At 41.5% G+C, this 27,520-nt stretch overlaps 1 protein-coding gene across 1 annotated transcript in view; it reads right to left on the bottom strand.

Annotated features, from left to right (window-relative positions):
* rrp12 (ribosomal RNA processing 12 homolog) overlaps nt 1–27,520 on the bottom strand; it is a 53,601-nt gene that overhangs the window by 15,855 nt on the left and 10,226 nt on the right. The window contains exons 7-24 of the mRNA XM_043712868.2: nt 26,777–26,915; nt 26,460–26,587; nt 25,154–25,252; nt 24,611–24,702; nt 24,321–24,432; nt 22,917–23,017; nt 22,458–22,572; nt 18,958–19,100; nt 15,390–15,511; nt 11,235–11,299; nt 8,558–8,720; nt 7,506–7,660; nt 7,163–7,230; nt 6,638–6,731; nt 5,104–5,262; nt 4,899–4,979; nt 630–735; nt 281–388 (exon numbers count right to left, since the gene is read on the bottom strand). Coding sequence (XP_043568803.2) covers nt 281–388; nt 630–735; nt 4,899–4,979; nt 5,104–5,262; nt 6,638–6,731; nt 7,163–7,230; nt 7,506–7,660; nt 8,558–8,720; nt 11,235–11,299; nt 15,390–15,511; nt 18,958–19,100; nt 22,458–22,572; nt 22,917–23,017; nt 24,321–24,432; nt 24,611–24,702; nt 25,154–25,252; nt 26,460–26,587; nt 26,777–26,915 — 2,050 coding nt within the window. The remainder of the gene's footprint in view (nt 1–280; nt 389–629; nt 736–4,898; nt 4,980–5,103; nt 5,263–6,637; nt 6,732–7,162; nt 7,231–7,505; nt 7,661–8,557; nt 8,721–11,234; nt 11,300–15,389; nt 15,512–18,957; nt 19,101–22,457; nt 22,573–22,916; nt 23,018–24,320; nt 24,433–24,610; nt 24,703–25,153; nt 25,253–26,459; nt 26,588–26,776; nt 26,916–27,520) is intronic.

Raw genomic sequence — 27,520 nt, 5'->3', positions numbered from 1 at the left:
AACATTCTCTGCTGCTCCAGGAATGGTTGGTTCAAACAGCCACAAAAATTAACATTTCATACTGCACCCAAGACTGATCATGTTTCCAGGATCACAGTGCACAAGATGCGGATCCACTGACTGGACCATTCCAACACAGAGACTTACACAATTAAGTGTAATTGTGGTCTCACTTCTTTACAGATGATTGACAAAACTCCACTCACTGATATACAAAAATGAAAGGGAAGAATCGAGATATATTAGCTTCAGCTAAATATTTACTTTTCTCATTCCATACCTTTAAATTCAAACACTAGCCGAGTGAGTGCAAGAACAGTGCAGCTGATCATTGTAACGGATCCAGTTAAACCAGCATATACCAATGCCAGGTACTGGCCAACAGCCTCTACAAAATAAACACAGCTTATTAGGAATTTTACACTCACAAGCTTCTCTGCATTTAAGTCGCAAGAATATTAACAAGGTACATCAATGGTGCTCAGGGAATGTTCCAAAATATCCTAACCCCAAATGGCCCATCATAGTTCTGCAAATACTGGTCTGCACATCTAATTAACATAAATTTAAGAAACAAGGTAGAAATTATTTACTACTAGGGACGAATGAGACCAAGAATAAAAACTCACCTCTCGAGTCTTCATAGAACCTTAAAAAGGCCCGTCCAAACTCAATTAATAAGGTGTAGCCATTTCTACGAGCTCCAATGGAGACTTCTTTCATGCAGATTATAACCTTCAGATTGAAAGGTTTCCTGAATTAATTCTGTGACATGTCAAAGATCAACATCGTGAAACAACAATCCATACAGTGGTGCAAGGGGCCAGTCTTCATTTTACCACATTTTCTACAATTCAGTCTAAATTGCTGCATTATGATTTGGAACTGCCACAGCTCAAACAATGAGATCGTTCTCTGATGCGATTCAGTTAGCTCTTCATTAGCAGTACCAACGAATTATGTAAAATATACACTGCAGAAACAGACCAGTAAGCCCAATCAGTACGGACTGGTATCTATGCGACACTTGAATATTATTCCATCCTTCCTCAGTTAACTATGAGCATGACCCTACATTCCCTTCTATCTCATCTGCTTGTCTTCCCTAAAGGTATTCATTTTATTGGCATCAACATTTCCTTGTGATAATGAGGACCACATTCTCACGACTCATGCAAACATACATCTACTTTACCAAAACCTTACATCATTTTTCTGTATAAAAACCAAAAAAATTGCAGATACTTTAAACCAAACAAAAATAAATTGCTGAGGAATGGCCACTCGACCCGAAATGTTAACTCTGATTTCTCTCCAGATACTGACACACATGCCGAGCTTTTCCAGCAATTTCTGTTTTTATCATTTTTCTATACATTTCTCTTTTCAAGGGAAAAGAGACCCAGCATTTTAAACTACTTTCAGTGAGTAAACCTTAACAATTTTGCATTCAAGATCATTTGCAATTTGGCCAGTATCTATTACTTTTATGATTAAAATGGTTGAAACATGGGCTGACTAATGTTTGATATAAGTTTAGTTTGTGTTGAGAAGTAAGCCCTAGGGGTTGGTTTGTTTTTGATGGTCTTGCTACTTCCAAGGATTTTGTGCATTTGTACTCCTGATCCCTTTTGTTGCCCTATATTCCTATCACCCTATACCTATTTGGTGTCATATAAAAATTGCCTTTTCATTTCCAAAGTCTACATTATTAATATAAATTGAGAACTGCAGTGATTCCATCACTGATTCCTGTAGGGCTTGACCTACTGCAACTTAGAACAGTCATTCTTTACCCTCCTTGCTATTCCAGTCTTGCAGCAAGCTAGATGACAATATTGTTATTTGTCTCCCGACTCCACTATTAGTCATTAAGCTATCGTGTGGAATCTGATCAAAGAAAATTCAGAAACTGTATTTAATACATTATGTCTAGTCTCTCACTAGTTCAAAGAATTTAATAAGGTTAATCAAGACTTTTCCATCTGATATTTATGCTATTTATCAGATTATTTTCCATTTCTAAATTTTCTATTCTCTCCTTTGTAAGGAATCCATTAGTTCTCCTATAGATGTGCTCTTTTCCTAAACATTTGTAAAACATTAGGAGAAAATGAGGACTGCAGATGCTGGAGATCACAGTCAAAAAGGGTGGTGCTGGAAAAGCACAGCAGGTCAGGCAGCATGAGGAGCAGGAGAGTCAACGTTTTGGGCACAAGCCCTTCATCAGGAAAGTCATCAGTTCATTCCTGAAGAAGGGCTTACATCCGAACCGTCCACTCCCCTGCTCCTCAGATGCTGCTTGACATGCTGTGCTTTTCCAGTGCCACAACTTTTCACAAGTAAAACATTGGCTATCAACCAGTGGTTGAATTATTAAATAAGTATACAAGTACCTCTGCTATTTCCTGCCTTACAACTATTTGGCTCAGTAGGTTTTTTTCATAGAATGTAGGCATCACTGACTAAGCCACCATTTAATACATTCCCAATTATCCTTGGAAAGGTGGGGTCAAAAATCACTGCAGTTCAGGCAGTATAGGTGCTACACCTGGGTCAAGACAAAACTTCTGAATTCCCTATTGCATTTCTTGTTGAATATTTTAGATATTTTCTTGCCAACCTGTTCAGAGTATCTATGGAGCAGGTGGGACTAATGAGTCATAGAGAGGTTCAGCATGGAAACATACCATTAGGTCTAACTGGTCGATGCTGACCAGATATCCTAACCAAATCTAGTCCCATTTGCCAACACTCGGCCCATATCCCTCTGTTCATGTACCCATCCAGATGCCTTTTAAATGTCAGAATTGCACCAGCCTCCACCACTTCCTCTGGAAGCTTATTCCATACACACACTACCCTCTGCGTAATTACGTTGCCCCTTAGGCCCCATTTAAATATTTCCCCTCTCACCCTAAACCTATGCCCTCTAGTTCTGGACTCCGCACCACACGGAAAAAAACCTTGTCTAATTACCCTATCTATGCCCCTCATGATTTTATAAACTTCTATAAGGTCACACCTCTACCTCAGATGCTCCAGCGAAAACAGCCCCAGCCTATTCAGCTTCTACTGATGGCTCAAATCCTCTCACCATGGCAACATCCTTGTAAATCTTTTCTGAACCCTTTCAAGTTTCACAACAGTCTTCTGGTGTGAGGGAGACCAGAATTGCATACAATATTCCAACAGTGGCCTAACCAATGTCCTGTACAGCTGCAACATGACCTCCTAACTCCTGTACTCAGTACTCTGACCAATAAAGGAAAGCATACCAAACATCATCTTCACTATCCTATCTACCTGGGACTCCACTTTCAAGGAACTATTAACCTGCACTCCAAGGTAACTTTGCTCAGCATCACTCCCCAGGACCTTACCATTAAGTGTATAAGACCTGCCCTGATTTGCCTTTCCAAAATGTACATTTATCTACATTAAACTCCATCTGCCACTCCTCAGCCCATTGGCCCATCTGATCAAGATCCCATTGTACTCTGAGATAACCTTCTTCACTGTCCACTACATCTCCAATGTTGGTGTCACCTGCAAACTTACTAACTGTACCTCCTATATTCACATCCAAATCATTTATACACATGACAAAAATCAGTGGACCCAGCACCGATCCTTGTGGCACACCCCTGGTCACAGGCCTCCAGTCTCAAAAGCAACCCTGTACCACTCTGTCTTCTGTCTGCAAGCCAGACCTGTATCCAAATAGCTAGTTCTCCCTGTATTTCATGAGATGTAACCTTGCTAACTAGTCCACCATGAGGAACCTTGTCGAATGCCTTATTGAAGTCTATATAGATCACATCCACCGCTCTGCCCTCATCAATCCTCTTCATAATCCTTCAAAAAACTAAATCAGGTTCATGAGACATGATTTCTCAAAGCCATGTTGACCATCCCGAATCAGTCCTTGCCTTTCTAAATGCATGTAAATCCTGTCCCTCAGGATTCCCTCCAACAATTTGCCCACCTCCAATGTCAGTCTATAGTTCCCTGGCTTTTCCTTACCACCTTTCTTAAATAGTGGCACCACATTGAACCTGGGCCTTCTGGCTTACAGGTAGGGACACTACCAATGTGCCACAAATGGCCTTTGTTGACTTCTTTTATTGAGGACAGCTCATTATGCTCTTCCCACAGGAACAAACATTCTTTGTCTGCTCTAAACTTTCATATTTGATTTCTATTGGATCACCTTTTAGTCTTCTCTTTTCTCTTGAAAAGAGACCAAAGCTGTCTAAACATTTCCAGTTCATATAACCTGACATTTCGAGAATAATGGTTGTCAGACTTTAGCAACAGAGCCAGCACCAAGTGCAACCAACGACTAGTTTGTTTCTGATAATATTGGCTCAGGGTGAGGGGAATGCCAACACGGACATCAGGGGAGTCTCTCCTCATCACGAGAGGTCTCATGGGATGTTTCAAGACCGTACTTCCCAAATTGTGACCCGTGAGCCGAGGGCATTCATGAGACACTGGGGTAGCAACTGCTATCATAAAGCTCCAAGAAGGCTGAGAGGTTCATCTAAACTCTAACTTTTTTTTTAATCTGTGCGAGCGACATCACAGACCTGTACCCTGCCTCAGGGGTAAATAAATTAATTGAAAATAATTTATTTTCAAAATCTTTGAAGGTGAAAGCCCTGATCTCTCAGCTCTCGCCCACCTCAGTTCTCACTGCAAGTTCATGGCAATTTTCATGCCTCAAAAATGGGTCACAGTTGGAAAAGGTTTGGGACACAATATTCTCCAATCTGTGAACTGGAAAACGCTCTAACCTAAAACACAATACCATGCAACAAGTCAGCACTCCCAGAACATTTCAGCAGACAGCTAGATGGAAAAATAAATGGTTCGAATAATTGATGGTGTCCTACCTCAGGAAGCAACGCAACAATGAATGGCTGATGTTCCACTGACAGCTGTTTGACAATATGAATCAGACATTTTAACCTTGGCTAGGTGGAGAAAAAGAGAGAGAGAGAAATTTAGAGTGATCCACCACAGACACCACACTCCATAATTGTCTCAGTAGCCCATTTACATACACTGGAAGAATCTTCCTTTCAGTGGTACACTCACCCTCTTTGCAGGAGAGGCTGCACTCTTCAGAGATCCCAGCAATGTTTCTTTCATTTCCTCCAAATGTTTATGAACAAATTGTCTGCATGCTTCCCTCTCCCCACCACACATCTCCTCAAGGATTCGATAGGCCTTCTTCTGGACATGATGATCTTTGCTCTATCACAGAAAGAGCAAAACAGCATAGTTGGATCACTCAGATGCGAACAGGAACTCAGTCCCTCAAGCTTTCACCATTTAATTAGATCAGAGTTGATCTGGGAAAACTCTATCTACCAGGCTTAGCTCTGTACTTAAAAATCTTATCAAATCGAGTTATGGGTTTTAAGTCATTTCCCGAACATCTTAAATACTGAATTTTCAACTGGGCTCAGCTTTAACAGTTACTTAAGGAAGTTCCAGATTTCCAAACCCTTTAGTGTAAACTTCCCGACATCAACCTTGAATGCTCCAGCTCTAAATGTAAGGTTATACCAACTCAAAATAGTGCGGATGCTGAAAACCTGAAATAAAAACAAAGTTCTGAAGAAACTTAGCAGTCTGTTGGCATCTGTAGAGGGAAAGAGTTAAAGTCTGAGTTGATGACCTTTCATCAGAACTAGATTCGAAATATTAACTGTGTCTCTATTTCACAGATGCGGTCAGAAAAAAGTGACCAGTACACTGGAACATAGTCCAATGCAGGTCAAGGTGAAAGGCATTAGAGTAGGTGAGTCAATGGGTGTTGATGTGAACCAGAGCAAGACACAATTCAGCCCCACCATTTTCTAAATTACACATTCTATCTTTAAGATTTATATAAATAACTGGGTCAGGACTTACTTTCAAGTCAGTCCATCTTTATTCTTGCATTTCAATTTTAAATTTCCACATTCATAATCACAATGGGAATAGTCTGTAAAAATGTGTCACCTATTTTTGAGTATGTTTAAGGTAGGGATTGAGCAATTTCTGATTACAATGTGTGGAATATTTTGGGGATGGGTGATTAAAAGGCAATGATGTGATCAATTAGCTATGATTGTATTGATCAGGATCGATGGGCTGAATGGTCAACTCCCATGTCTAATGCAGCTTTCTGACACTGTTGCAAGTGACAACTTGACTTTCCTGGCCTATGCCCTACTATATCCACCACCCACCCAGCTCTCCCCACCTTAGCAAGTACCAACAAGATTTTACCTACTCAGTGCTCCAAAGCAATTGTATTTTTGTCGGATTCCAGAAGACAGACTCCACCTTCCAAACCCCAGGAACACTTCTTTGGCATTAAGAAAACATCTCAAAACACACTAAAAGAATTCTCTACTGCTCCTAGACTAAGAGTCGTCTCCAGCACTAGAAAGTCACCAGGGTTCCCATTAATTTCACTCTATCAAAACATTTCTACTCTGTAAAACCTGTCAACTCTCAGGCTGCATCAACACATTTTGAACTTGACTACTCTTGTAACCAATTATTTTAAATCAGATGAATAACATGCTCATCATGCCTCTGGTTCAATCAAGTAGAAACCTGTAACATCGCTGTTTACCTGCAAGAATGGGAGGATGGTCTGGAAAACGTTATTCATGCTGAGCTCATCGACCACAGGTGCCATTGCCACAATCAGGTCCATAAGTGACAGCCTATTGGAAACCAAAACATTGAGTGTACAACTGTCTTACTGTAAACTTGGAAAATAAATAGCTTAGTCTCAACTTTGAAATTTTAATCATTTTAAGAAATATTGGTCCAATTCTAATTTAATGATGCACACAATAATTTCACTTGACTATTCATCAACTATGGCACAGCAAGAAATACATTCAGAGTTAAACTATTGGCTAAGGGAAATGCATCCGTGACACAGTGGTTGTGTCCTTGCCTCTGGGCAAGGAGGTCTGGTATTAAGCCCTACTTGCACTGCAAATGTCTCCTGTCTGAGCATACTGATTCAAAATACGTTTTTCTTTGAAATTGCATTCTAGAGTATGAAGCCAGCCAACATGCCCTCATGCCTCTGGTCTAAGGCCAGCGCATGGTTAACATATCTGCCTTTTGGTGATGTTCTCCTTACCGCGTGAACTCTGAATTCTCTGCCTTCTTCAGCTTCTCACTGGCCTTGTCCAGAAATCCACACACCAGCTGTCAAACAGTAGCAGGGAATTAGACAACAGGGCAGTCTATTAATCTGTACTCAATGTCTGGGCAGGTACATTGACAAACCCGTTCAGAAAATTAATCACAATCCCAGCTCAGAGTGTAACTCAAAGATCAGAGAGTGCCAGTATATGCCAATACAATTGTGAATTTAAGGCACAGTCACAGCCTGAAATTAGAAAATAGTTTACACTCAGATTTCAGAATGACAAAATCAGAGGTGATTGGCGATGTTTCCAAGTTGATATCAACAAACACACCTGCTGGTCAGTTAGAGTCAGGTATACTTTGATAGTGTCAAGCACAGGCAGTCTGTAGGCTGCACTCTCTCCACTTGCTGGTTCTGTGCTATAAACATTAAACAGGACTGGCAAGAAATTCTTGGCAAATCGACTCACTTCAGCTCGATCAGTCTCTGGAAGAATAAGAAGCAAATGGTATGTGTTCACATCAACTCAGATTCAAGCCTCCTCCTGCACCACAGAGACAGTACAGCTGACTGGACAGAGTACACTGTCCCCCTCTCAACCAGAATCTGACCTGCTGAGGCTCCTCCCTATTGAAGGGTCAGGCCCGGTGGCAGCTCTCCCATCCACCTGAGCCTGGGTGGCCAGCTCTCCCGTCCACCCAGGCAGAATTGTTTTTATTCTTATTTGGAATGTACGAGTTGTTGGAAAGTGAGCATTTGCTGCACGTCCCTAGTTGCCCTTGACCCGGAAGGCTCGCCACGTCATTTCAAAGGGCAGTTAACAATCACACCATTGCTGCAGGTCAGAAGTCACATGTTGACAAGGCTGGATAAAACTGACAGATCAGATATCTTTCATTTAATTAAAGGAGTGAACTGGTTCAACAATAGTTGCATGGTTGCCAAAAGTCTAGCTTTTAACTCAAAACTTTAACTAATTTCAAGTTTCACCATCTATTACAATGGGATTTGAATCCACGTCCCCTAAGGCATTTACTTGGGTTTTCAGATTACTGGTTCAGTGACATTAGCACTATGCCACACCACCTCGTAGGTGCAGCTTTGCCAGTTAATGAGACCAACCATGGTACAGCACTCTCAGTACAAGAGTGAATTCAGCAGGAGGCTCCACAGGTGCAGCATCTCTAGTCAAGGAATATACACCTTTCAATGTAAACTCAGCAAAACCCAGGAGCACCATTTAACAACTTGGGACTGATCACGATTTGCATTGGAATTGCGACTGTTTCGGGATGGATAGAAAGCCAATTGGTACTGGATTGCTTGTGGAGCTTCTTCAATATTTCTCCAGGTGAAATCTCTGTTACCGAAGCCACAACTCACCATTTTCACAACCTTTGTTGATGAGCGTGCGAAGCGCCTGACAAATGGTGAGTCGGAGGTCTGGGTGGTCACTGATGACTGTGCCCAAAGTCCTCGCAATACCTTTGAAAGCCACTGCTGTGTCTGTGGGTTTTGTGCAGAATCCTGGCAGCATTGTCCAAATCTAAACAAAATAAACACTGGTGATCAGCAAATGATCTACAGTCAGAGTACAGAGAATAACACCAAGGGAAAGCCTTGGTTCAATGATGGAGAGAATTGATTAATTCCAGAGGTGAGGTAAGAACAACTGCCCTTGACATTACGGCAGCATTTGACAAGGAGCTCGAGCAAAACTGAAGTGAATGATGATTGGAGAAAATATCTCCACCGGATTCATACATAGCACAAAGGAAAATGTTGTAAGTGAAGGCCAATCATCTCAGCTCCAGGGCTTCACTGCAGGAGTTCCTCAGGGAATCCTAAGGCTCAATAATCTAAGCTGCTTCATCAATGATATTCCTTCCATAAAAATGAATAGTGGATACAATCATTGATGACAGCATAAACAGTATTATTTCAGATTCCTCAGATACCTTAAATACTCTGCCTGCATGCATGCATGCAACAAGACCTGAAAAACATTCTCGCTTGTGCTGATAAATGTTAATACTTGCACCTACTTCTGTTTGTCACCATAAAAAGATTAATCAGAATTAACGGGAATTAATAAAAAATATAAATACTTCACTTGTTCTTCACTACCAAATGTAATAAACGTACATGCATACAAGTTTTTTATTAAATGTAGTTATTTCACTCTGAAAAAAGGGAATACATTTAGTTGAAACATTCTAACATGAGTTATAATCGCATAGTTTTCTCAGAGGCCAATGTGCCATGCAGAGTTCGTCTGGTTGTATGATGCACGTGAATGTGAAGATAAAGAAAATTACAGCATAGAAACAGGCCCTTCGGCCCTCCAAGCCTGTGCCGATCCATTTCCTCTATCTAAATCTACCGCCCATTTTCCAAGGATCTGTATCCCTTTGCTCTCTGCCCATACATGTATCTGTCTAGATACAACTTAAATTAAACTATCATGTCTGCCCCTATCAGCTCCACTGGCAGTGCATTCCAGGTCCCCACCATCCTCTGTGTAAAGAACTTTCCATGCATATCTCTCCTAAACATTCCCCTCTCACTTTGAACTCAATTACTAGGGGTCACGAGTCCCCTGCTCTGGGAAAAAGCTTCTTGTTATCCACCCTGTCTATCCCTCTCATGATTTTGTAGACCTCAATCAGATTCCCCCTCAACCTTTGTCTTACTAATGAAAATAATCCTAATCTATTCAACCTCTCTTCCGAATTAGCGCTCTCCATACCAGGCAACATCCTGGTGAACCTCCTCTGCACCATCTCCAAAGCATCCACATCCTTTTGATAATGTGGCGACCAGAACTATATGCAGTATTCCAAATGTGGCTGAACCAAAGTCCTGTACGACTGTAACATGATCTGGTAACTCTTGTGCTCAAAACCTTGTTCAATGAAGGAAAGCATGCCGAATGCCTTCATGACCACTTTCCAGACCTGCTTTGCCACCTTCAGGGAACAATGGACCTGAGTACCCAGATCTCTCTGCCATGAATTTTCCCCAGTACTTTTCCATTTACTGTATAGTTTGCTCTTGAATTGGATCTTCTAAAACGCATCACCTCGCATTTGCCCAGATTGAACTCCATCTGCCATTTCTCTGCCCATCTCTCCAATCTATTAATATTCTGCTGTATTCTCCAACAGTCCCCTTCACTACCTGCTACACCACCAATCTTGGTGTCATCTGCAAACATGCTAATCAGGCAACTGATATCTTCCTCCAAATCATTTATATATATCATAAACAACAGTGGTCCCAGCACAGATCCCTGTGGAACACCCCTGGTCACAGGTCTCCATTTTGAGAAACTCCCTCCCATTACTACTCTGTCTCATGTTGCCCAGCCAGTTCTCTATCCATCAAGCTAGAACATCCTTGACCCCATGCGACTTCATCTTCTCCATCAGCCTACAGTGGAGAACCTGATCAAACGCCTTACTAAAGTCCACTGTCGGACAGAATGATGGTTCAGACTTGCTTACTAGTGTTAGCTGCAATGTTGTGTGACTTGACCACCCACAGGCCACCTCAAGAACCCTCATAAGACATACTTGGAAAACCACTTACCTAGCAAGAGAAGGCCAGCAGGCACATGGAACATCACCAACTGCAAGTGCCATCCAAGCAACTCACCATCCCTTCTTGGAACCATATCACCATCCCTTCATTGTCACTTCATCAAAACCTCAAACTTTCACCCCAACTGCACCAAGCAAGCAACTGAAGTACAAAGATGGCAGTGATTCAAGGCTGCAGCTGACTACCATCTTCTCAAGAGCAATTAGGAAAGGACAATAAATACTGCCTTGCCATCCTGTGAATGCATTTAAAAATCCCAAACCCAACTATCCACACAAAGACAGAGGGAATTTGCACCTCAACAGCCTAAATTAGACTGCTCTCTGGTGAGAGAGCAGCATCTAGCACAGTAGCAGACTGCAGTTGAATGGAGTTATGTATAAGAGAGCCCAGGAATACAGATCCTCCCCCTTCTATAGAGTCACTGCTGTCACTGGTTCCACCTCTTGGTCCTTACCTGCCATTGCAACGTGTCATAAATTTTAGCTTCAAGAGGTCGTCCAGACTGAGCGAGTTCAAGTGCTGCAGAGAGAAAGAGAAGTTCAGCACCAGAACACACACCATAACTGGACATACTGCGCCAACATCAAGGCCAAAATATCCCATCACCCCACTGCTTCCTCCAATTAAGTGCATGTGCCAGCAAGAGGAGACTATGTGTGAGAGTGAGTGAGAGAGAGACAGAGACAGACAAAGGGGGGTGGGGAGAGAACATCTGGGAATTTTGTTCAGTGAAAATTCAGTGTATGGGGGAAAATATTAATGCCAGATCCTTCCTGATAAAGGGTCATTGGATTCGAAATGTTAACTTGTTTTTCTCTCAATAGATGCCGGCAGACCTTCTGTGTTTCCCCAGCACTCAGACTTCCAGCATTCAGCTGAGTGTGCTTACTAAAAGGGGTTGGTGAAGGATCAATCTTTGGAAACAGTAATAAATCAAGGGATAGAATCAAGGAAAAGCAGCAAAATTCTAATGCCAAAATACTACGGTCAGAAAAATGACATGATTAGACAGAGAAAAACAGTCAAGACTAAATGCTGTAAAGATAACAAAAAAGCAAAAGGCTCTGCATCTGAATGTGCTGAGCATTCTTAACAAGTAAATGAAACAAAAGCACTCATTGAAGTAAATAAACATGATCTGATGGCCTTACTTAGACACTGTGTCCTGTTGCCCAGCCAGTTCTCTATCCATCAAGCTAGAACACCATGGACCCCATGCAACTTCACCTTCTCCATCAGCCTACAGTGGAGAACCTCATCAAATGCCTTACTAAAGTCCAGTGTCTTATTAAAGACAGTGTCGGACAAGATGATGATTCAGACTTGTTTACTAGTGTTAGCTGCAGTGTGGTGTGTCAGTAACTTGTATTTAAGACCACCCACAGACCACCTCAAGAACCCTCATGAATCATACCGGGAAAACCACCTACCTAGCAAGAGATTTGGATCTGAACACTGATGAGTATATGACATTCGAGAAGAATGAACAGCTTCAGGTGAAGGGATAACACTCCTAACCAAAGGTGGCACTGGTGCAGGAGTTAGAGATAGTGCAAGTCAGCAGAATTGGTTTGGATGGAGATGAAGAAGTGTAATGGAAACAAGTCATTAGTGTGAATGATCTACAGGCTCCAAAACAGTAATCATAATGTGGAAGACTTAAGTATACAAGAAAAAATACTGGATGTTTGTGACAATGTGATGGTAATAAGCATAGATGATGATAATCCACATATAAACTGGAAAAATCAGATTTACAATCGTAGGCTCACGGTATGAATGCTTTCAAGGTAGTTTCTTAGTTCACCATGCTCTGGAACCAAAGAGATGAGCTTATATTGGACGTAGTATTGTGTAAATTGAAAGGATGAATTAATTACTTCAAAGTAATGGTGCTAGGTAATAGACCTCATAACACGATAGAACTTACATCCAGTCTGAAAAGGTCTAAGACTAGTATTTTGAATTTAAATAAGGGTAACTACGTGGGAATTTTAAAAATTTATTCAGGGGATGGTGGGCATTGTTTGTTGGGCTGGCATTTATTGCACATCCCAAGAGCCTTTGAGAAGCTGGTGGTGAGCTACCTTTCTGAACTGTCAGTTCATTTAGTGTGCATACAAGCACAAAAGCTAAGCTACCTGAAGTGAACTAGTCCCGAATTGATAGATCAGTCAAGACGCAGCGCCAGATATTTAAGGAGATATTTCAACACTCCATGTAACTAAATTCCAACAAAAAAAAATTCAAAGGGCGGATACATGAAGAAGTTAAGGAAAGGGTATTGTGTAATGGTGAACGGCAGGTCAGGTAACTGATCGGAATATAAAACAATGGCACAAAATGACTAAAAGGTTAATCAGGACAAATGAATTACAGCATAGAGGATGTTAACTGGAAATGTGGAAACAAACAGCAAGAGTTTCAACACTTATCTTAAAAATGGAACAAAATCAAGAATTTAGTGCTGGTCCTCTAAAGAGTGAGGCCAAGGAATTAACAGTGGATTTTAGAAAATGGCGCAATAAATGAATACATATCTGAATCAGTCTTCACCAGAGAGGTGACAAAAAACAAACCAGTAATACTTGTTAATCAGGAGGTTGAAGGAAGAGAGGAATCAGTGAAATTATAGTCACTCAGGAATGGAAAGTAGCACTGAACAAATCAATGGAGCTGCAGGTTGTTAAATCTCTGAATCTAAATTAACTTGATTCAAGGATCTTAAAAATAAATGGCTAATGAGGTAATCAGTATGTTGGAGTTAATTTTCCAAAATGAGTTATGATTCTGGAAAGGTTTCAACAGTTTGGACAGTAGAAAATATTCCCGTCTTTTCAAGGAGAGGGAAGGATACCAGTTAGTTTAATATGTTTCATGAGGAAGGTGCTAGAATTGGTCACAAAGGATATTATAATTTGCATTTGGAAAAACATTTCACAATCAGAATAGTCAAGGTTTTCTGAAAAGGATATCGCATTTAACCAAATTATTGGAATTCTCTGAAGGCGTAACATCTATTGTACGTGAAGGTGAGCCCACTGATATCCTGTTTTTGGATTTCCAGAAGGCATATAAAAGTGTTATCACTCAAAACAGGAACTCAGTGTAGGTGGTAACGTATGAGCAGGGACAGAAGATCGACTGACTAAAAGAATACAGAACAAATGCATAAATGGGTGTTTCTCAACCCGGCAATGTGTGACAAGTAGTATCCCACAGAGTCTGTGCTAAAGTCTGAATTAACATTAATGATTTAGATGAAGGGACTGAAGGTATAGTGTCTCAATTTGCAGGTGATACAAAGATAAATGAGAATGCGTGTTGTGAAATGATATAACAAGGATGCAGAGAGGTTTAGTGGGGAAAAAATCAGGAAAATAGCATATAATGTAGGAAATGTTAAGTTGTTCACTTTGGCAAAAGGAACCAAAAGGCAGAGTATTACTTAAACAGATAACATGCAGAATTTTGATGTGCAGCAGGATCAAGGAACTCTGGTATATGAATCACAAAGCTTTATTATGCAGATACAGCAAGCAATTAAGGCAGCTTATGAAATGTTATCCTTTATATGAGGAATTGATCATAAAAGCTAGGATATTATGCTTCAGGTATACAAGGAGGATATAATGTAAATGTGGAGGCAGTTCAGAGGAAATTTATCAGGAACAATTGGAATGTGCGGGATACCTTATGAGGACCAGCTGGCCAAGTTTTCACTGAAGTCGAAGAGTGTGTTGCTGGAAAAGCACGGCCGGTCAGGCAGCATGAGCTGGAGAGTCGATGTTTCGGACATAAGCCCACTGCTCACATGCTGCCTGACTGGCTATGTTATCCCAGCACCACACAGCTCGACTCTGATCTCCAGCATCTGCAGGCCTCACATTCCCCTAATTGATTATAACCTTACTGCAAAGCCTCTTCCAAGGATGCCTACCTTGAAGAAGTTTTCCTCCTCCCTCTACAAGGATCTCAGTGAGTCTCTCTCTCTCACTGCACCCCCAGGTCATCTCCTCTGCCCTGAAGGTCTTCTCCTGCTCCTTGATGCTGCCTGACCGGCTGCGCTTTTCGAGCACTCCTTGACTCTGATCTCCAGCATCTGCAGTCCTCACTTTTTCCTAGCTTTCTCTTGAGTGTAGAAGAGTGAGGGGTGACTTGAGTTAAGTATAAAAGATCCTGAATTGTCTTGGCAATGTGGATGTGGAAAGATTATTTCCTTTTATTGAAGGCGCACTAGAGATCACTATTTTAAACTTATGGGTGGCCTTTTCAGGACAGATCTTAGAGGAATTCTTTGCTCCAAGACCTGTAGGACCATGGACCACACTGCCTCAGAAGGCAGTGGAGGTAAGTACACTGAATGTTACTAAGGTAGAGTCAGATGCTTGTAAGGAAAGTGAATCACAGGATAGTTGGGGTAGATGGGAATTCAGGACAAACCGATCTGCACTGATCTTGAATGTTGGAGTGGTTATGAAGGACTGAGTGATTTGCTTCTACTCCTAAACTGTGTTTGTGTGTTCCTCCCCTGCTCCCCAGAAGCCCTTTTGCTGTCTTCTCCTAGCTGAGTGTGGACCCATCCCTCCCTCACCCTCCCACCTAGTACCTCTGTTCTTGAGATTTGCAGCCAAGGGTAGAAAGTATTGGTTGAAGAAAGTGAGCCGTGTATGTTTTACATGGTCTCGGATCACAGGAATGAGCCAACTCCGAGGAAAGTCGAACGTCTCCCTAAAGCAAAAGACATGTCACAGAGTAAGATCAACGCTTTATGAGAGGTTTGATCAGAGTAAATAAAGGGAGACTATTTCCAGAAGCAATTTGGAAACAATGGACACAGGAATAGTACACAGGAATCATGCACCATTCAAGTATTTCGGATTTCTAAATAATTCTCATTTGTGCAAAGGGTTACTGCTTGCAGTACTTGTAAAGTTTAATGTCTAAAATGTGGTGCCTAGAATAGCAAAGAACTCTAGCTCTGGCCTAACCACTGTTTTGTAAAGGGGTAGCATAATTCCTTCCTTTATATTCTCAGTCTCTGTTTATAAAATCAGTGATCCAATATGCTTTTCATACAAGCTTCTCAACTTGCACTTTTCATCTTTAAACACTTCATCTTTCTGTTCTTGCATTTTCTTCATGTTGGATCACTTAGATTATACAGTTTCTCTTTATGCTTTGCAGCAAAATGTATAACTTCATATTTCTGTCATAGTTCATCTGTTAATTATCTGTCCATTTTACCAAGCTGTCCATGGATTCCTAAAGTCTGTTAGCCTGTATAGCCCAGTCGAGGATATTAATGCATTAGAGAGTTGTGGTGCTGGTATTGACCCTTGATAATCATCAATCTCTCCTCCCATTCATTCTGGGGAAAGAATACTGATTCACAGCTACTCTCTACTTTCTGTCATAAGAAGAGAGTATTCAGGAGCAGGAGCAGGCCATTTCTTCCTGCTCTATTATTCAATTAAAATATGGTTGATTTGGTCGCAGTCTCATCTCCACTAGATAGACCCCTCTGTCTATCTAAATTCCATCTAACTCAGCCTTGAGTGAATGTGAAGACTCAGTCCCCACTAGAAAATTCCTCACTTTAACAACCAAGGAAAACATTTCCCAATGGCATCTTAGAAAGGAGAGTCTTAGTGTTAAACTGTATCCCTTAATTATAGTCTCCCCTACAAGAAATAAACCATCCTCTGGGTATCGACCCTATACCGTACCTTAAGATCTTAGGTGTTTTCATCAAGATTATCTGTATGTGATGTTCTTTGGAGGGTTAGTGCAGACTCAATGGATCAACTGGTCTCTTTCTGCACAGTAGCATTTCTATGATTCTATGTATCACCCATTCTATAACATCTCTAAACAGGTTGATTAGAAAACATTATACAAGATCCAGAAGTCTTGATGGACATGAAAAAGATGTTCTTCTTGTGGACGAGTCCAGAACTAGTGGACCCTGTTTAAAAATTAGAGCTTCGCCTTTCAGAACAAAGATGAAAAGAATATTTTCTGAGGGTTGTGAGACTTTTAAAGAAGGTAGTGAATCAGGGTCAATAAATATTTTTCAGGCTCCGGTAGATTAATTCTTGCCAGACATGCAATAAAAGGTTTTTGGAATAGGTGGGAAAATGGAATTCAAAACACTAATAGGTCAGCCATGATCTTACTGAACAGTGGAGCAGTGGTGCTAAATGCTCCTTGTTAATATCTAGTAGGGTCTGATGCCAAGTGTAACTATAAAACAGACAATGTTGATGTGAGTATAACTGGATGAGAACTTGACTATGTGCAAATATATCGAAAACAAGTAATCAGCAGGTGGGATTTGGTTAACAGAGAGTTGGAATAAAACTCTAACCAGAAATCACATGCCTGAACCCTGCCTAAACAACACTTTAAACTCTGGTGCTTGTATCTCTTAATTTGTATCCTCACTTAAGCCCTCCATCCCAGGAATGATCCAGGTGAACCTTATCTGAACCTCTTCTAAAGCAATTATAATATTTTCAAGTAAAGAAACCAAAACTGGACACTGTACTCCAGATGCAGACCCACCAACATCAATATAGTTGTAGTAAACCTTTTTTATTCTGTAAGTTGTTGGAAGTGATTCTGAAAGATAGTATTTATAAGCATTTGGAGGTGCAAGGAATGATTAGGGATAGTCAGCATGGTTTTGTGCGAGAGAAATCATGTGTCAAACTTGATTGAGTTTTTTTGAGGAAGTAACCAAGAAGATTAGAGAGGGCAGAGCGGTCAATTTTGTTTACTTAGACTTTAGTAAAGTCTTAACAAGGTTCCGCATGGTAGACTAATTAGTAAAGTTAGACCACATGGGATTCAAAGTGACCTTGCCAAATAGTTACAAAAATGGGTTTAATGGCTGGAGACAGAGTAATGGTGGAGGTTGTTTTTCGGACAGGAGGCCTGTGGCCACCAGTGTTCAACAGGGATTGGTGTTGGGTCTACTTTTGTTTGTCATTTATATAAATGATTTATCTGAGAACTTGGGAGGCAGGATTAATAAATTTACAGATGATACCAAAATTGGTGGTATAGTGGACAGTGAATAATGTCATATAAGATTACAAAGAGATCTTGATCAATTTGGTCAATGGCTAAAGGGAGTGGCAGATAGAATATAATTTGGATAAATGCAAGGTATTACATTTTGGTGAAACAAACAAGGGCAAGACGTATATAATTAAAAGTGTGGCCTTGGCTAGTGTTGTCGAACAGGTACAACTAGAGACTCAGGTACATAATTCTTTGAAGTTTGCATCACATATAAATAGGGAGGTTAAGGCAGCATTTAACACACTTGCATTAATTGCTCAGACCTTCAGGTATAGGAGTTGGGACATTGTGTTGAGGTTGTACAAGATGTTAGTGAGGCCTGTGTTGGAATACTGTGTCCAGGTCTGGTCACCCTGTTTTAGGAAGGATATTATTAAGCTGGAAAAAGTTCAGAAAGGATTTACTGGGATGTTGCCAGAAATGGAGGGCTTGAGTTATAAAGGGGAGGCTGGGATGTTTTCTCACTGGAGCATAGGTGGTGAGGGGTGACCATATAGAAGGTCATGAGGAATATAGACAAGGTGAACTGCAGGTGTCTTTTCACTAGGATGGGGAATTTCAAGTGTAATGGGCATATTTTTAACGTAAGAGGAGAAATATTTAAGACAGACATGAGGAGCAATTTTGTTTTTAAATATACAGAGTGGCTCAAGTGTGGAATTAACTTCCAGAGAAAGTGGTCGATACAGGTACAGTTACAACATTTAAAAGACATTTGGATATATACATGAATAAGGAATGTTTGGAAAGATGTGGGCCATGCACAGGCAGGTGGAACGAATTTAGTTTGGCATTATGGTCAGCATGGACTGAAGGGTCTGTTTCAGTGCTGTATGACTCTATGACCTCATTGCAACAAACGCCAATATTGTGTTTGTTTTTCAAATTATTTGCTGATGGCTGCACTTTAACTTCATGTGATTCATGTACCAACACCTAGATCCCTCTCTACCACTGAATTATGCAATCTCTCTCCATTGAATTAGCATACTGATTTAATGTCTCTTAACCAGATTTTTTTTTCCATATTGCCAATGCTTCTTTAATCCCCCAGGCATCAATTCACTTCCCATGACTGCATCACTCACTCAGTGCCATCAATCTGTAGGGGAACTGCCTGTAAAACAGATTCTGGCCCCATGCACTCAACAGCCATCCCTACAGTCCGATCCAGCTCCTTGGTGTAGGCGAAATATGGAGTCTCTCGCAGATCACACAAAGTCTGCACACACTGAAAACACAAAGACAAGATCAAGATAGTGGAGACAAGAAAACAGATTATCTGGTCATTATCACATGCCTGGCAACTTGATGTGTACACATTGATCTTTTTGTTTCTTATACTATAACAGTGACTATTGTTGAAAAACAACTCGAGAACGTTGAAAGTGCTTTGGAGTCCGGAGGTCACAGAAATGCAAATCATGCATTTTTAAACATAACAAGATGACATTACTAAATCCATTCACTCATTCCCACTCCATTTCTTCAAAGAGCACCCCCCCCACCCACTCCAGTAACTATCTGTCTCGTTCCACTTCCCCCTGACCCCACTCTCTTCCCCTCTTTCCACCTTAGATCATAAGTTGCAGCAGGAGGTGGCCCCTTTAGACCCTCAAACTTGCCCTAAAATGTAAAATTGTTGCGACTGATCTGATTCTGGGTGCAATTCTACTTAATAGCTTGTAGATCATAAGTTTGTCTAGCTCAGCCTTGGATATATTCAGTAAAGCAGTCTTCACTGCTACCTGGGAACAGACTTCCAAAAACTAACCAACCTTCAAACAAGAATGTCCTCCTCACCTCCATCTTAAAATTAGAGACCCCTTATTTGTAAAACTGCCTCTCTCCTTAGAGGAAAACAATTTCTTCATTCGCTCAAAACTCCAAAGAGTATAGACCCAACTTGCTCAATGTTTCTTCATAAATTAACGCACAAAATCAGCATTCTCTCACCGGTTTCCAATATATAACTGGAAACCAACATTTAAGTATGGTTTCACTAATTGCAATGTACAGTTGTAGCAAGTTTCGCCAACTTTTATTCTCCAATCCTTCTGCAAAGAAAGGCCAGCATTTCACTTCTATCAATCTGGACTACCACATACAGTCCTCACAATGTAGTCTCCTTTACATTAACAAGGCCAAACACAAACTTGGTGACAGCTTTGCGGAACACCTCCACTTGTCTGTAAGAATGACTATGAGCTCCCAGTTGCTTACAATTTCAATAAAGTATTGTGTTCTCATGCTAATATTTCTGTAATGGCTCTGCTGCAATGTTCCAATGAAGCACAATGCAACTTTGAGGAACACCACTTCATTTTTCACTCAACACTGTACAGCCTCAAGGTCTCAACACTGAATTCCATAACTTCAGACCCCATTATGTCTATCCTCCATTTTCTTCTGTCTCCGTCTCCCTCCTTTTCCCTCAGTCTCGCCTTGCTTGCATTTTTATTTGCTTTTAGTAGTTTGCTCCCCACCACATCTTAATTTACTCCTATATTACATCTCTTTTTCTCTTTCTCCACCATTAATAACCCCTCTGTCTTCTGCCTCTGTCAAATGTATATACAAAAAGGGACTGCCTACCAACATCAGCAACTGGGGACAACTACGCATATGCACTCATTTGAGAACGCACTTGTGTATGCACAGGGAAGCATACACAATTTTGATCTGGAGTTCAGCAACGGGAAGAGATGTGAGATGGGGGGGGGGGGGGGGGGGGGGGGGGGGGGGAGGGTGGATGCAAATTGAAAAGGGAAGAGTGCCCAGCTTCTGGGCGCTCTACCCCTTACAATGTACCGTCCTGAAAATTATCTATTTATCCCAACTCTGTTTGCTATTATTTTGTCAATCCTCTTAATCATGCTATAATAGCAACCCAAAACAGTGAGCTCTTATCTTGTGCTGCAAACGTTTAAGTACTATTGTATCTTGTAAATTTATTTTTGCTTAAAAATGTGTTGCTGGAAAAGCGCAGCAGGTCAGGCAGCATCCAAGGAGAAGGAGAATTTGGATGCTGCCTGACCTGCTGCGCCTTTCCAGCAACACATTTCTAAGTTCTGATCTCCAGCATCTGCAGTCCTCACTTTCTCCTAATTTATTTTTGCTGCCCATAAACAGTGAAAAGTCAACCATATTGCTGCAGTGTATAGTCTAGTAGGCCGGACTGGATAAGGATAGCAGACATCCTTTCCTTCCGGACATTAGTGAGCCAATTGGATTGTTATAACAATCCACAGTGGTCACATGGTCACCATTAAGGTAGTTCTTTTTATTCCAGAATTTTACTGAATTCACAGTTCGCCATCTGCCATGGTAGGATTTGAACATGCCCCCAAACCATTAACCTGGAGTTCAAGATTACTTGCCCAGTGACTTTAACACCATGCTGTTGTCGCCTTTTGGAAATCCAAATATGCTACATCTATTGATTGCTATTTATTCAATCTGCTTAGTATGTCCTTAATGAAGGCAAATAAATTTGTCAAACATAATTGCCTTAATGTAAAACCATGTTGCCTCACCTGACTATATTAAAATTAATATTTCCCAATTTGTCTGTCTCAGGTCGTACTCCAGAGATTACCTCATAATTGTAATTTCTCTTACAAAGATTAAGTCACTTGTTTCAGACCCACATGCCTCACGCTTTTAATTAAGACTCTAGTTTCTTGTACTCCATTAACAGAACCCCTTTCCCAGTTCCCATCTATGTTACTCACACTTATATGGGTTATAAGAAATAGATCCTTTCACTCCCACAGCAACTCTATGGCGATGTCCTTAATCCTGGCACCAGACAAGCAACACTGCCTTGGGACTCATGCTTCCGGCTAGAGAAAACAGTACCTACCACCATCACCACCAAGCCCCACACCCTCCAACCACCACTGCTCGCCTCCCCAACCATACTTTTATCTCCTACAAATAATTTCTCTTTCCTTTCTTCACTGCAGCTGCAGTTCTCCATGGTAAATTTGCCGTCTCGCTGTAGTTCTTATGTTCAGCCACACAAGGTGCCAGAACATCAAACTTTCTGAGCAAGTAGAAGAGCAAATGTTCCTCCATTTTAAAAGAATTTAAATGTGACACTATAGGTGTGACAGCCTGTAGTCACACTATCCCATTCTGGACCAAGTCTGAAGTACCAAGGGAGTGACTGCCTTCTGGGACAAAGTGTTCATTCAACTTTCCTCCTCCCTGATGCTTCAGTGTCAGAGGCTGATACTTCAGCTCAAAAACTCTCACCTTTTCACATTAAAGTGTGCTCTGGTCCTCTGCTGGCTATGATAACTCTCTCATACTTGCTGCTATAAAAAACATTCATCCTTTGTAAGGCCCTGAACCATGACCCTAGTATTTGCCATTATCATCCACCTGAGTTAGCTGGCCACATAAATAACAGATTCCACAGGTTGTCTATCATCTCTCAATGTCTCTCCCTGTCCTCAAATCTCCCTCACCCATGCTTTCTCTTGCTCACTAGCCATTTCTATCCCTTCCTTTCTCTCCCTCATTCTCTGTCTTTCAAGCTGTCTCTAGCACTCCCTCCTTTCTTTCTCTCTCCAGCCCTCACCTGTTTCATCACTGGATAGGCCTGCTTGCCAATGACCTCAAAGAATGTGCCGAGGACCTGTAGTACGAAAGCCCAGGAAGCGTGGAATCGATAGGTCAGCCCATTCTCCACTGCCCTGCAACACAAAACCACCAATAAACATAGTGAAACAGGACTGCATCCAATCACAACACCCTATGTCATACAGCCAATCACAATGCCCTAAAACAGATTATTTTCCAGTCAGTTTCTTTGACTATAATAAAAGATTGAAGAATTACATAGTCACTGACTCCACCAGCCCTCCACCCCACCCCGCAACGAGACCCCATTATCACACCTCCCTTATTACGGCCTGATTGATCCCCCTTGTCCAATCAACTCCCCCGCCACTCGAATGTGACCCTACTACTCCCCAGACAGAGAAACATCAATGAGCAAGTACTCACAGTGAGCTAATTGACAGCTTGAAACTCTCACCTAAACATCTTACAAATGTAGGAGGCAGGACCAGATGGGGAAGCTGAAGTAAATACACCAATGTCATTGGCAAAAGGAGCCACACACTCTCTCAGCAGCATCTGCAGAGACAAAGAGGAGCAAGCAGAAAGCTCAATGACAATTCAACAAAATCAAGGCGATGAGGCTGTACCTGCCCTGGGAATATTGATGGGACAGTGCAGAGGAAAATTTTACTCTATCTGAACCCAGTTAGAGGATTCCTGGAGGTGTTTGAGGAAACTATTTAACCTGTGATAAGTAAGGAAGATATATTAAAGGTGTATTAAACACAGATTTAGCCTCAACTGAAGTGTCATGTCCAGTTCTGACACTTTTAGAAAAGCTGCAGAAATGTTTCCTGAATTGTGTACAGATTGGAGACTGTTTTCCTTTAAGAGAAGTTTCAGAGGACACCTGTTAGGGTTTCAAAATCATATTGGGCCAAGACAGAGTAGAAAGGGAGAAACTTTTTCTATTGTTTGAAGGATAAAGTACCAGAGGACAGTGTTTTAATGTAACTGGAGAAAGAAGGATTGGTATTATGAAGAAAAACCTGCGACACAGCAAGTGGTTAAGGTCTGGAATAAATTTCCTGAAAATGTGGCAGAAGCAGTCAAAAAATTCAAGAGGGAACTGGATCATTATCTGAGAAGATCTGCAGGTCAACAAAGGAAGGGGAGTGGAACTCATGGAACTGCTTCTATTAGAGGGTCAACACATTTATAATCATTCTGTTCTGTGATTCTAAGGAAATTCCCAACAGCTGCAGTTTCAGTCTATTGTAGGAAATTGACCATTTACATCTCATCCATACCAAATATGTAAACTTGGATGCACCGGTTAACTCCTCTGCCCTCAAATTCGATCACCGATTTAGGCTACAACATACTACATTCATTATCCGGACTTAACCACATGTTCATTTTGCTTATAACACAACTTGAACCCTGCATCAGGCACCATCCTGTGATCATTTCAATATTCACAGTGCCTGTGATTAGCACTGCTGCTTCACAGCGCCTGGGACCAAGGTTCAATTCCAACGTCAGGCGATTGTCAGCGTGCAGTTTGCACATTCGCCCTGTGACTATATAAGTTTCTTCCAAAGGCTCTAGTTTCCCCTATCAGTCCAATGATGTGCAGGTTAGATGAATTGGCCATACTGTACTATAGTGTCTAGGGATGTGTAGGTTAAGTGGATCAGCCGTGAGAAATGCAGAGTTACTGGGGGTGGGTCAGGGAAGGATGCTCTATGGATGCTCGATGTAGACATAATGGGCCAAATGGCTTGCTGCCACACCATAGTGGTTCAATGATTCTATGATTTCAGTGAGTGGAGCAAAAAAAACAAGACGACAAGAAAGATTAATACCTTTAACTCACCTTCATGGTTTCAGCTGCAGCAGCCACGAGCTGTGTGTGTGATGAAAGGAGACAACTAACAGCCGTGCAGAAAAGACGAGGGAGATGAGCCAAACACAAGGAACCCTGCAACCTAACAACAGGACATCAGAGTTTAGACACTAAAGGATCAAGAAAAAAAAAGTCACGAATGAAAAAAAACCTCAACTAGTCCACGATAAACCCTGACCCCTACAGAGCCCTTGGTAAACGCTGACCCTGACAGGGCCACTATAAACAGTGTCACTTATTCACTGAAACAAACTCATTACCTGCACAGGCTGATATGTGCTTTTTCCATTACGGTAAGCCAGGCCAGGACAGGCTGTAGGTCACCAATATTTGGCAAGTAATCATACAAAGCCTGTAGGTGAAACACAGCATTTACAAATTATTCTTCACAAACTGCAAAGACCTATTAATTAACACCCCAACCTCAGATCACTCATAATCCCAAGACCAACACCCTCTGAGCACACACGGCCCAATCCACGTAGGTCACCTGCATACGAACACACACACACATACACCACACACACAACCAACACACACACATCCATATTCAAGAACGGTCACCTAGTCCCCTCCTCGCAGTCAGTCGCACCCCTACCTGCCCTGACTGGGATCACCTGAAAATCTTTCCACTATCTACACTGTCACTTGTACGCCTCCCGGGGCCACCCAAACCATTCCCGCCCCCTATCAGTGTCACCTCAACCTCCTGCACCTTCCATCCCACCAGAATCATCCATAGCCAATTTGTCCCCTTCCAGGATTGCCCATGCATCCATCCCACTGCTGAGGTCTAGACTCACAGTTATGATCTGAGCATTGAGTTCGCCTGTCAGGACTGTTGAGTTTGGTTTGGCAACAAAGAGTCCGTGAAATGCTTGCATCGCACAAGCCGTCACCATCTGTGAGAGAGACAGGAAATGCAGGAGTTCACACTGAGGGTTTCAGAGTGTGAGGCAGTAACAGTCTCCAATACAGTGTCATGAGCTTTCTGGAAACAGTGGCTAGATTGACTAAGAAAAGCAAGAAACAAAGTAGGCTGGGGGTGCAAAATCCTGAGAAAACAATTGGTCCAAGATTTTGCAATCAATTCATCTGCAACACGTTGGCAAAAGGTGATGTTTATGAAGGTTACAGATTCTTGGATTGGTAAAATGCAAGATCTTTCTCCCAACAACTTTCACAAAGCTTTGTCGAGCAAGTCCCTGCTGCGTGGAGAAGCAACAGACCTGTTAGCTCGACATCGACAGAAGTGAAAATGCCAGAATCTATTTGAATGAACATGATTACTGGATATTGAAAATAATTATCCAATTGGACAGAATCAACATTGATTAACAAATGAAAAATCAAGGCTGTCAAATTCAGTGGAGTTTTTTTTGAGAAGGCTATGAGCAACACCAATAAGGAACCAGCTGATGTGGTGTATTCAGATTTTCACAAGGTTTTTGAAAATGTTCTATGTAGGAGGATAGTAAACAAAATTAAGTCACATGGAACTGAGGATGATGTACTGGCATGTTATGTGGAATTGGTTAACAGGCATAAAACAGATCAGGCTCTGATTCGTGTGGTATTGCAAGGATCAACAGCTTTGGCCCCTGTTGTTCACAATCTATATTAATGAACTATGAGGGCCTATAATTATGATGATAGATTGGAGGAGCTGCAGGTCACCTCCTCAGATCAGAGAAGCTAAAGAGGAAATCTTACCGTTCTCAAAATTATGGAAAATGTAGTTACAGCAAATTAAAGAACTTTTTTCCAAAATCTAAAGAATTGATGACCAGCAATTACAGACTAAAGATGACTAGCAAAAGAATCAGATTTGCTGAGTGCATTGGACTATCTGAGAGTATGGTGGACATAGGTTCAATAGTTGCCTTTAAAGGTGAATTGAACCGATATTTGAAGAAACAACAATTGTTGGGATGTGGGGAAAGAATAGGGGAATGGGACTGATTTGATTGCTCTTTGAAAGAGTCAGTGTAAATTTGATAGGCAGAATGGTCTTGTTGTTGCGTCTTGTACTGGCCTATCATTATAGTTATGTCCTGTCCAGCAAAGGAAACAATTTGTAGGTTTACGAATCTTAATGGTGAGACTTACCACATGACTGAGAGTCATGACTCTGAGCAGAGTCTCACAGCATGACTTTACACAACTGACAGGGAAACAAGGGAGCACATCCTTCAGCAAACCCAACACATGCAGTGTTGTTGTACCCTGATCACCACCTATAAGAAACAAATATAATTATCAAGAAAGTAAGCATTATTACTGAGCAGACCACAATCCAACCAGCTTCTTCCTGACTTCCTAACTCCACCCAACAAGCATATAGCCTCCCTACTCCCAGTCTAGATACCTCAGCAGAGAACTCCAACCCACACTCCAGAGACCTTCCATATGTCGTCACCACAAACCTCCAGACTCCTCAATTTCCTTTATGCAGAATCTGGCTGTCGATTGTGCAGCTGGATGATGGGGTGGAGCCAAGTCTCCAAACATGAAGTCACTTCCCTTGAGTATAGAGCAGATGCTGCGTTGCGCTTCTTTCCGGACCTGGGGCAGTGAAGGGCAGAGGGGGGCAAACAATCAGCAATAAATAGAGTAGCATTTCAAATTTGTGGCAAGCAGCGATACCAATAGCCTTCAAGAGGACACAGAGATCAGCAGAATGGGCATAGAACTGGCAGATGAAATTTCATTCAAAGATTACGTGGTGATGACTTTTGGCAGAAGGGATAGGGAGAAGCATTAAAGACACAGCTGCGCTGCTCAGAAGTGTGTGCAGGAACAGGCCAACCTGGGGTTGCATGTGAATCCACTTTTACAAATCGCAAGACTAATTAAGAGAATAATTAGCAAAAATATGGGTTCTCAGGATCCATTGACAAATTGAGTACAAAGGCAGGTGGTTATCCTAACCATTTCAACAGCTCTGGTTAAGTCCCAAACAGAGTTGTGCACACCCAATTCTGGCCATTACGCTTTAGGACGTGAGGACTCTTAAGATGGTACAGAGGAAATTCACCAGAATGGTTCAGAGATGAGAAATCTCAGCTCCAAGATTAGCTTGAAAGGGCTGTTGTTTTTCTCTTTTAAGCAAAGAAAATTGAGGGATGATTTGATGGAGGTTTGCAAGATCACAACAGTTTAGGAAACTG

Source organism: Chiloscyllium plagiosum, unplaced genomic scaffold (assembly GCF_037043375.1).
Source record: "Chiloscyllium plagiosum isolate Xiang-an unplaced genomic scaffold, Cpla_swu_hap1 HiC_scaffold_22, whole genome shotgun sequence".
NCBI lineage: Eukaryota > Metazoa > Chordata > Chondrichthyes > Orectolobiformes > Hemiscylliidae > Chiloscyllium > Chiloscyllium plagiosum.
Note: the sequence above shows the minus strand (reverse complement) of the source record. Positions and strands in the feature narration are given on the sequence as shown.